Source organism: Ursus americanus, chromosome 32 (assembly GCF_024610735.1).
Source record: "Ursus americanus isolate L20-20 chromosome 32, mUrsAme1.1.p, whole genome shotgun sequence".
NCBI lineage: Eukaryota > Metazoa > Chordata > Mammalia > Carnivora > Ursidae > Ursus > Ursus americanus.
Window position 1 is genome coordinate 20,547,208 of NC_142158.1, and position 11,594 is coordinate 20,558,801.

General features: G+C 42.3%; 1 protein-coding gene across 2 annotated transcripts in view; it reads left to right on the forward strand.

Annotated features, from left to right (window-relative positions):
* Window positions 1–8,192, forward strand: part of RBM24 (RNA binding motif protein 24) — a 12,401-nt gene extending 4,209 nt beyond the window's left edge. For both annotated transcript variants that reach the window (XM_087858073.1, XM_045811668.2), the window contains one exon: window positions 5,985–8,192. In XM_087858073.1, the coding sequence (XP_087714199.1) occupies window positions 5,985–6,348 (364 nt within the window). In that variant the 3' untranslated portion in view covers window positions 6,349–8,192. The remainder of the gene's footprint in view (window positions 1–5,984) is intronic.
* The last annotated feature ends 3,402 nt before the right edge of the window (window positions 8,193–11,594 follow it).

The window sequence follows — 11,594 nt, forward strand, 5'->3', positions numbered from 1 at the left end:
GGTTCTTTCTTTTGCAATGTGTATCCACTTTTAGGCCTTCTAATTTAAAAGTCCAACAAACACTCATCAGATTTCACTGACACTGGCCAGTTTTTTGAGTTGAGTGGCACTAACTTTCACCTTTCAGACCTAACTCAGGTGAATGGGCTACTCATCTTTGTGCTCCCGCTGGCTCTGTGATTACCAGCCTTCCTGCTCTGAGTGCCCTTCTTTCGCTTCTATTCAGACACCATACGTGGGCGATCCCTACCACCTAAATTGACTTGGACCACTTAGAGTCTGTTTTGGCTATATGCTACCTGATTGACATTGCTAGAACTCTTGTGCCAGAGAATTCAGCTTCCTTTTTAAATATTCTAATTGTTCAAGGAGTGTTTTATCCTCAGCCATAGTTTCTTCTCTAGCTTAGCACCTAAACATCTACCTGTGTAACCTGGAAAGTCCGATGATAGATAGATAGATAGATAGATAGATAGATAGATAGATAGATAGATAATCTTGCCTATGTGTCTCCAAGGATAGACCAGAAAAAGTAATTATCATTTGACTTGGAAGGGTCAAGTTGTTTTCCATGAATACCTTCTTAGAACCTTCCCTTTAACATAGGGATTCTTCAACTTACCGCCAGCTCTTACTCTTTTAAACCGTGGAGAGTATTCTGTCCAATCTGATTAGAAAGGGCCTTCATCTCTCCATAGCTATTCATCAGTGCCCCATCCCAACCATCCTGGGAACCGACAACAGAGTGGGTTGATGGGTCCAGCTACTTCTGTGGGTCCTCTCCTCACTGGTCTAGACCACGTGTAAGGCGGGACTGGGGAGGAGAACATACATCCTAAAAAGTGGCAATGAACTTAGTCATGATCTCACATAATAATCTTGAAACAGTTATAAAACTAAATCGATCAACAGGCATTAGCATGTGTTAGTGTTTTTCTGTGCTAAGTAGGTGATACAAAATAAGGAGATTGCAAAACTAACACAAACCAATCGAGAACTATTAACTGCTAAAATACATGGTATTTAGGACAAAAGGAATTCAGAATAGCAAGAAAACAGGTGAATTGGAGAGGTTGGACAAGGCTTCATGGGACTTGAGCTAGTCTTAGACCAGTGGGTATGTCCTGGACAGGTAAGAGGAGAAAGGAACATGCCTGAGGGCTGTAGGATGAGACGAGCATAAGCAAAGGCAGAGAAGAGAAAAGATTTAGTGCATGGAGAAACCAGACTGTCTATGGGAGGATGCTAAGAGTTAGACATAGAAATTTGGACAGGCTGTGATAGTCTGCATCAATCCTTGAGAAAGAAAGTAGCACGAGGAAAATAAGAACCACCAGAAAAAAATGTCCTATGGAAATTTTAAATCAAGCATGCTTCGATGGTAACTTTTTGTGGTTCATCCCTGCTAATATTAAGCTGTCTTTATAAAGGATGCTGATTATTACTGTTTGCGTAAATTGTTTGAACTTGAGGTTCTGATTAGAAATAGATAGCATTCCAGGTGGACCAAGTGAGCCTTCTCTTTTCTTTTTTACGGGATTCTTAACACTGCTCTAATTCCCAGAATCTGTACTAACAAATCACACCTGGTCTTCCTCAATTCTGTTGGCCACACGTTTTTATTTTAGGCCTGGAAAGAAGCTTGAGAATTTTTAATCTTACTTGACTTGTTTGAAATTCTAGTAACTGAACTGTTTTTTGTTGTTATTGTTGTTTTGTTTTGTTTTGTTTTTTTTTATGTGGTCCTTAAATGGCCCCCAGATTACTCTGGGCTTTTCAAGAGAAAATCTTGGCTTGAAGGAATTTCTCATGTAACACAGTGGGCAGGTTTATAGATACGTGTGCATTTGCTAAACAGTGTCTTAGAAATACTTTGTTTGTGAGAAGCATTTTCTTATTGAAACCTTAGAAAGACTATGCATCTGTGAGTAGAAAGTTCTAGGCTGGTTTAGATCAGGTTGAAATACCCTTAAACATTTATTCAGTATACCTTTAAGTGCTCAGGGGTTTTTTGGGTTTTTTTAAAGATTTTATTTATTTGTTTGTTTGTTTATTTGAGACAAAGAGAGAGAGCCAGTGAGCGAGCGGTGGGGAGGGGCAGAGGGAGAGGAAGAAGCAGACTCCCTGCTGAGTGAGGAGCCCGATGCGGGGCTCTATCCCAGGACCTGGAGATCATGACCTGAGCCGAAGGCAGACGCCTAACTGACTGAGCCACCCAGGCGCCCCTTAAGTGCTCAGTTTTATGCTAGTTGTGTTAACACTGTGCTAGATACCATACCGTCCACTAAGGAGGGCGGGGGGGGGCAGTAACATTAAGTGAGCATCTCCTACATGCCCGATGCTAGTAAGAAATTTACATAAATCATGTAATTCTCACAGTACTTATTGGACTCAGGCTATCCATGTCAGCCTGTGAATGTCCTTTCCATGGTGAAAAAACAGATACAGAGAGGTTAATTAACTTGCCATGGGCTAGTAAGTGAGTCTGATTCTAGGTTCAGAGTCATGATTTCCCTGACCTCAAAAGCCATGTTCATTCCTCTGTGTCAGGTGATAGCCAGAAAGACACAATTCCATTCTCCCTTGTAATTTAGTAAGAAAACTGAGAAGCCCCAGAAGGGTTGTGGCTTCAGACAGGGAGGAGAGACATCAGGTTTGTGGGACCCAAGACATCTTCATGAAAGAGGTAGAAGCTGACCTAGATTTTAAAGGATGGCGGAGGATAAGGTACTCTTGTATCAGGTGCCTACTTTAGTCATCATTGTAGGCTCTGTGCGTAGATAATGTTATTTAACGCACAGCAATTCAGGGTTGGAAATATTGGATTCATGTCACGTATGAGAAATGTGAGAACAGAACGTGAAGCAAACTCCTGAAGGCTCTATGCATAGCGAGTGCTAGAGCTAGGGTGGATAGGATTGGGATTTCAACAAGTAGAGATGGAATGAGGATTGGCTTCCCTGGCAAAGGGATGGCATGAGCAAAGGTGAGGATCTAGAAATGTGTGGCTTGTCCAGGGAGCACTGAGGAGTCCAGTTGACCTGGGTTCGAGGAAAGGTGGAAAGAAATACCGGAAGGAATGTTTTGGAGCCAGAAGCATAAAAGGCCTCGCATGCCAAAGGGGCTACAGGTTACTAGAACAAGCGACTAAAATGAAGACTTTGCCAGCTGTCTGGTGATAGACTGGAAGAGGAAACCAGTTAGGGTGTCAAAAGTCACAAAGAGATAGAGGGACCTGAAAAAGAAAAGGAAAATGTGGTCAGTGCTCTTTGACAATTGCCCAAGGTATCTGCCTTGTTCCTGTGCTTTTGTGACCGCTAGGTACACCCCCTATGTGATTGAGGGAAGGGACACTGGTAGGTATCTCGTGGCAGGGGACAGATTCCCAGATGGCCTTCACGGGCTCTTTAAACTAGTAAAAGACCTCCTGTTGCAGGAATGGCTTTAGAAGCGCCACCGCAGCGTTTGGTCCTTTCCTGCCTTCCTTCCTGAGCTAAGGTATTTTAGGCTGTCCATGGTCTGCTGGGCTCTCCTTTCCCTGAGCCTCTAACACTGCTCAGGTTTCATGTGCCTTCCAAACATATTCCTAACCCTTGCCAGACTTCATGTAGGGTTCTCTGATATGCCAGGGAACTCTACACTGTCATTGGTTGGCATTATCAAATGAAAACTATTAATGTAAAATCAGTGCAGAGACAAGAGTCCCGTAAGCAGCCCTGCCTATCTTCTAGTGCATTCTCTACACACACACACACACACACACACACACACACACACACTCAGCCTGCCTTTTTGTAGGCTAAACTTATTTTCAGTTACCAACCTTCATGCAAAGATACAAACCTGGTAACCATCCTCTTGTCCTTAGAGCTTTGGGAGGACAGGGGTTAATGTTTCCATATCAGTGAGATTCATACTGGCTGGACTTCGCTGCTGATAGATGTTTTACTTTGGCCTTATAAAGACATTTTACCCGCTGGAAACCCTTGTCGCATGACAGGATCAAAAATAGCCCGGCTGCAGCCCCTGCTGTCCATCACCACATGTAAACGGGCTTGAGTGGAGGCTCTCTTGCCTTGTCTGCACATTGTGGACGCGGCGGCCTCCAGGGACCGGGGTTCGTAAAGCCACACCTGTCGCTGTGAGTGAGTCAGTCACCTGACCTAGAGAGAAGTTTGGAGTATGTGCATGACCACGCGTCTGGTTTCTGACAAGCAATTAAGAACATAGCTCTGTGTCCTCAGAAACACTTGATGACGTCTTTTCTCCTGGCACTGGGAAAGATCTACAAGTCTAGTAAAATCGAGTGTATTTTTATCATTGGGGTCAAAGTTCACTACCCTCTGTGATAAATTCATCTTTTCCATGGGTGCTCATTAATAAGGACTTTCAGTAAAACTCTGAAAAGGCAAAGCAAAGATCTGTGTTTTCGGAAATCTAAATGTGAAGTTTTTGGTCTTGAGTTCTTTAAAATTCTTTAAAATAAGGATCGTTACTTGTTGCTTGTACTTCCTTTTAAGTTGGCTTTGCCAACAACCAGATGGCATTATAGTGTCATATTTTTAGAAATATAGGGGGTTCTGATGGAGATTGCTGTAAGGAAAGATGAAAATATATCAGATATTCATGGTAGCATTTGAAAGGGGCAGTCGTGAGTCGCAAGAGTGAGAACTGAAATGCATGGGTTTTTTTTTTAAAAAACACCTCTTGTGATTTTTTTTTTAACAAAATTAACTTTTAAGTAAGGTCATTGGCATATGTCTTGTATGTGATCCCTGAATGTATAATTTTTAAAGGTACTTGATTTTGTTTCTTGAACTTTTACATAATACAATTGATTTGTATCAAATATCTATGAGTAGGGCCGACTTAAACATGCTAATAATCTATTTGTTGATTTGGAGGATAAAACAAGAGTATTTGCGCCAAAAAAAAAAAGTTTCCTTACTCATTTTGTTATGTAAACCTTTTAAGTTTATATGAATTTTAGAAATATTCCTATTCCTACCTTTTCCCTCAACCTCATCATTTCCCCAAAACCCCTTCTGTCTGTCTTGCATAGAGATAAACAAGCTGGCTGACCTTCAGGTGCCTGATAGTCAAACAGGTTTGGTTGACCCTTGTGTCCTTATGAATTTTACGGAGAAAGAAAGAAAGAAAGGCAAAAAGCGTGCTGCACATCTCTTTGGGAATCACTGCCATGAATGTTAATAGCATTTCTGTAGCTTCCCACAACAGCCTCTTGTGAGAGAGTGTGCGTGTGCACTACAGTTCGTTTGAGAAGTGTGATTCTGCTGTGTTTACCACACTTGTGAACTTTTAAACTCCTTTTTTTTTATTTTGTCGCCTGCTTCTTTTATCATCATTATTTTTAATAAGGGTGACTGAGGTTGCAGAGAGATTAATGTGTGCCGAGTCTGCATAGCAATTTCAAGTAGGGTTGCCATGATAATAAAACACATGGATTTTGTGCAAATTTATTTTAGTTTTGGGAAATCGGCCAGCCCCCCTCCCCCCCCCCCGAATTGACCGATCACAGATTACCTTCGGAGTCCTATTATATTCACCGCTGAGAATTTTTTCTCTTTGCTACACATTTTTATGAACTCATTGCAAAATTTTCCAAAGTCTTAAAATCGATGAAGCGTGTATTCACTACCTCTCCTGTGCGTGGCCCTCCTGAACCTCGATTTATCGGCCAAACTTCTGCTGAATGATAAGCATTGGCTCTCTTCACCGATCCTAAATCCAACCTCCCAGCAGGGGGGAGGGGGCATGCCCCCGTTTCTGTTGCTGAATCCCTTTCGGGGCGCTCCGCGACTCCGGCTACCGCCAGAGCGCTCCGACGGTCCCCTGGCGAGGAGATATTGTGGCAACCCTATGCTCGTAATAACCACTAAATTTGAGTCTGTCTGATCTCTGAGCGAGCCGCGCTGCGGACGCAAGGCCGGCGGCGCCTGACTCGGTGTCCCGTGTCTCCGCAGGATCCCCGCCCACTACGTGTACCCGCAGGCGTTCGTGCAGCCCGGCGTGGTCATCCCGCACGTGCAGCCCACGGCCGCCGCCGCCTCCACCACCCCTTACATCGACTACACGGGCGCCGCCTACGCCCAGTACTCGGCGGCAGCCGCTGCCGCCGCCGCCGCCGCCGCCTACGACCAGTACCCGTACGCGGCCTCGCCGGCCGCCGCCGGCTACGTCACCGCGGGGGGCTACGGCTACGCCGTGCAGCAGCCAATCACCGCCGCCGCCCCCGGGACGGCCGCCGCCGCCGCCGCCGCGGCTGCCGCGGCCGCCGCCTTCGGCCAGTACCAGCCGCAGCAGCTGCAGACCGACCGCATGCAGTAGGGCGGCCACGTGACCAGAGTCGACCGTTCCCCCCTCCTCCCCCCCCCCCCCCCCATTGCCCGATGTGTAGTAGGTAAGGCGAGTTAACATCGACTTAACAGCTTTCAGGAGAAAAAAAAAAAAGCAAAAAAAAAAAAAAGCAAAGCTATGCTATCGTGAAGCAGAATTCTTCTTCTTATTTTTTTTATACTCCGGTAGTGTCGTAGATGAGAGAGAGAGAGAGGGGAGTGGGCGCAGCTTTGGAAATCGATCCCAAAGAGAGCCTGAGTCAAGGAAAGTGGGAGTAAACAGTGGAACTTCACTTTTATAACGGGATTTTTATTTTTGCTCTTTTTATAGTATCAGGGAAGCAAACTGCCTTTTACAAGTTAGGAGATGCTATTTGAATCTAGTCGAACCAGGGAATACAGAGTGAGCAATATGTAGCTTGAATTACCTTTAAAAGCAGATTTTTAAAAATACACACACACACACACACACACAATGGTGAAAGCACTGATTGTCATTTTTAGCAGCCACTATGGCCTCTAGAACTTTTTCAGGTAAGAAGATCACGTTCTTTACTCTCTCAAAAAATGGGCATCGAACAATCAACCTGGGAGCGTGGCAGTGGGTAAGATGGCGGACAGGCACCAAAGCGATTTTCTCGTCTATCCTGTGGATGAGCGGGACTGTGGGGCAAGTGATGTGGAAGTAATGGGTGCAGCAGCTGTACAAGACAATCAATAACACACACGGTTCTGGAAAGAACACATCACTTGTGCTTGTTTGATGAGCTTGTCACATTCTAATCCCTCTCCCCATCCTGTTTCAATTTTGGGAAACTTGTATCTGCTGCTGTCAGCAGTTCTGATTCTGAAATAGGATCAGGCTTTTACTACAACAGCCTTCTCTTTCTATTGATTGTGTTGACTCGTGGCTTACGATTAAAGGCAGGCAAAGTTTGCAGACTCTAAACCCTTAAGAACTGTCTTCAGGACGTTTCTTGACCCCCACCCCGCCCCACCCCCTTTTTAAAATAATTTTACACTTTTTAGTATCTATTTCAGAGTCATATTTAAAACTATTTATTCGTGAACGCGCTACACGAGACAACAAGGTGACTGAGACGACAGTTCTTCAAAGGTTAACGATAATGTGGTTTATACTGTGCCTTAATAGTAATGCTATTTAAGATATTTATTTTTAAGTTTTACTACGCTGCACTCTAAAGAAAGGAACTTTAGATGTGACACTGTAAAATTATGTATTCATCTCATGGCATAAATTATTTAGGAGGTCTAGATGTAGCATATTAAATATTAACCTATCCAACGAAAGATGTTGACTTGGATTTATTTAAATTCATATGTGCACTGTATAAGAGAATACTCTTACATTAACACATTTTAATTTATTTTAGTTTTTAGGGTTTTCTTTTTTTTTAAACGAGAGGTATTGCTAGTTTCATGCTTCCTTCTCTAAGTTTTGCTCGTGTAGATCTCATTTATTGGTCCTTCCTTAGTTCAACACTATTCTTACGTAGTTTTACAATGCTGCTTTACTTTTTTCTTCCGAAACTGCAATATTTGCAATTTTTATTCTTAAACTAAATTGAATACTATTTTACACTGTATTGGATTTTTATACTTGAACAATTTCATACAAGGGAAGACAGGTTAGCATTTTTATGGACTTTCTCCATTATCACTGGATTTACTTTAAGTATTCCCATACTAGACAGTGTTATGTAATGTAGACATGACTCTCCTGTGCAAATTATTTATTCATTGTGTATATTGCTTTATAACATTTCAGATCTTCTAATCTATTCACTTGTATTAAATATAATTTTTAAAAACTTCTGTTGCATCGATTGTTTCTAATTTTGTCATCAAGGTAGGACAGCTTCTCCTTTTAACTCGCATTAATGGCCGTGATTTACAATGTAACATTTTCGGTGAGCAGAAAGCTTCCCAGATGCCCTGTTTTAATACCTGTTAAGTAAATTTCATTAACCCACCATCTTTCTTATATTCAGCAAATGATCTAGGTCCTCCCCAACAGTGAACCCTAAAGGACTATTCATGTCACTGAAAATTGCTTACCTGAAGGTCGCTCAAAAGAGTGGGATGCAGAGGGGGCCGGTCCATCCGAAGCTGGAGTTGGGTAAACTGAGGTTAGGTGTTGAAGTCTACCGCTTTCCAGCCATATGAATGGAGTAGGTTGCTTTTTGTAATCCACTTTTGGGGTGAGGTTTTCATTGATATCTATAATATTGGGACAATAATACTGGTCTCACACAGTTATTTAGATATTAAAGTATATCAACGACTTGACCCAAAGCCAAATATATAGTAAGCTCTCGATAAATGATCACTGGTAGTAGTTGTTGTAATTTCCTACAGTAAAAGCTAACCGAAAAGGAAGTCCACCTTTTGGGATGTTTTCATTTTTAAATTCTTGTGCACATCGATGTGGCAGTGTCTGATAATGCGCATATTAGAACATCAGATTCATTTTGATGGCAAAATTCATTTGACTGGCACGTTGATTGTCTTAAAGTGTGTAGGTTATGTTAGTTATGGAATGGATTGTTGGTTGGTCCCTTGGTCTTAGTAGTTACCAAACCTGTGATATAATGTCTTTTATTGAACTCCATTCCTTTGCAAAAACTATGAGCAGCAGAAAGGTGTGATAACATTCTATCTGCTTTCTACTTTAAGATAACCAGTATCCTATTTAGAGCCAATACAATCTCAAATGCTAATTGCCTCTAATTTTCCAAAGAAAAATAGAGACCGAGCTCATTCCCAGGCAGAAATATTATGCACTTCAAAGTATTATCTTGGATCAGCAAAATAATTTCTAAGCTACTTAATTCAGTCAGTGCATCAAGGATTATTTTACTCCGAAAGACATATTCTATATTTAATTTTTCAGATTTACGAAAGGTCACTTTTGTCCTCAATAAGGCATATATTGATTGCTGAATTCTAGAATGAAACATGATTTATCAGTGAAGAATAGGTCAGACAGTTCTGGGAAAAGCTTGTCAAACATAGCCATACTCAGGGAAGCCGAAAGCCCACCCATCCTTGGCTATACCTTCCTTGGGAGTATTTCTGAACTATACTAATATCAATATTAGCAGTTGGAAAGAGGGCAAGATTTTTATAATAATACTCTATTTCTAGACATAAAAGTTAATATCTAATAAGGGAGGGTAGCCGTGGCCTCACGCCCACAGTGGTCAGGCAGGCCGGTTATATTTGTAAAGGTACAGAAACCAATGGGTCTGAGAAGCAAAGAGCCGGCCAAGTCCTGGTTCCTCTACCTACGGTCAGGGTGATCTCAAAGCACTTTATCCTGGTAAGATTTGAGTTGATAGTAGCCAACACAGTGGCTCTGTCTACTTCTCAGATTGTTGATTCAATGAATTAAATATATGAGAGCATTCTAAAAATTCTGAAGTGTTAGGCAAATGGAAATTACACTGAGGGAATATATACAATATTCATTTGGAAATTGATCCCCGCCATCTCGTACTGAATGGCCCTTCCAAGGGAGGACAAAATTGTATCTCATGATGTTATCTTTATTCGGTCCCCACCAAGTAGCAGCTAAAATTGCTGTGCAACAGGAACGGCACAAAAATAACACTGAACGATGGCACGATTGCCCAGACAGGGGAAGGAAGAGGAGAAAAGAAGATTCTGGAATACATTTCTCTCACAGGGGAGTTATATTTAGCTCCTTCCTCACTCCTGTCAAATATTGTTCTTAATTCCCTCTGAGGCTTGAAGGCATTCATTAAGATGACAGCCCGAGGTTTGGAGGGGCAGAGGTGAAGAGGAACCAAAAAATAAATAAATGCATTTTCATGCTTACTTTTGTCCTCTCTTCTCCTTCGAGAGTTCCAGGCTGTTGCCATGGAAATTCTAACTTGTTTTGCTTAAGCACTTCGTACAGAAGAGGTTTCATTTGGGGTATTTGTTCCGAGTTGAATTTCAGAAGTTCAATAATGGTTTTTAGCCAAGTCCTTTAAATTCCAGGCTTTGAAGCCCCAATAATAAATCAAGATGAGAAGGAAGCCAGACAAGACGTGTATGAGCACTGTAGGAATTTTAGATAAGGAAAGTGATATACATTTATAGCTTTGAGAACATAAATTAGTTATGTCTTATTGCACAGTATTTGGTCATTCTTGACCCTTGACCAACTTCTTCAGAGAGAAAGTCTGTAAAGCCCCCCCTTTTCCAGCCACTCGTCTCCTGGAAGATGGATGCCATTGCTTTCAATCCAAGATGCTACCACTGAGCTATTAATACACTTTAAGTGAGTTGGAGGGTGAACTTTTTTTCCATTTTGCCACTCTTGGAGGGAATTCTGATTACATTACAATAGGGACTGAGTACCAGTCTTTTTTTCCCCCTCATTTAATAGCTCAGATACTGTGTTCTTAAAAGGGCTAATATCTGAATCTGACTTCCCAAATGAGTTTGAAACACAAAAATACAGTTTTGCCAAGTAGAAAGTGTGTTTTGGCTCTCTCTTAAAACCATGTTCATCTGACCGTCCCAACCAGGTAAGAACTTGTTTAAGTCCTCTGACCCCTGGCTGTATGCCACCTTGTACCGCGGGTGCCTTTGGAGAGCACTAGGGTATGCATATCCATCCTGCACTCCGCTATGTACATTTTAACATTGGAGAAAAGTGGGATGTGAAGATGTAGAAGGGGGAAAAAATGAAGAAAAATGGCACAGAGGTCAAAAGCATCTCCTAAAAGCACCCCTGAAAGGGGATGAGATGATGGAGTGCAAGTCACATGGGCTGGATTACGTGAGGCGAGGGTTTACCACTAAAGGGGCCACACAGGGGAGGGAGGGAGAGGTGGCTTGCTGGGTGGCAGGACACTTCATCTGGGGATGGGGACTGGGGAAATCATTTAAAAGACAATAATTAGGGGCATGTGGGTGGCTCAGTCCATTAAGCATCGGACTCTTGGTTTTTGACTCATGTCATGATCTCAGGGTCCTGGGATCAAGCCCCAAGCTGGGCTCCGCACTGGGCGTGGAGCCTGCTTAAGGTTTTCTCTCTCCCTCTCCATCTGCCCCTCCCCCCCTTAAAAAAAGGACAATAATTGGATATATGGTTTTCTGTTTTCTAGTTAAATCAAAGACATTTAGGATAACAGCTGAGTTTTTGAACTTGGAAAGGTTTAGACATTTAAAAAAGTGGAGTATATTCTTTGTAGCGGAAAACTT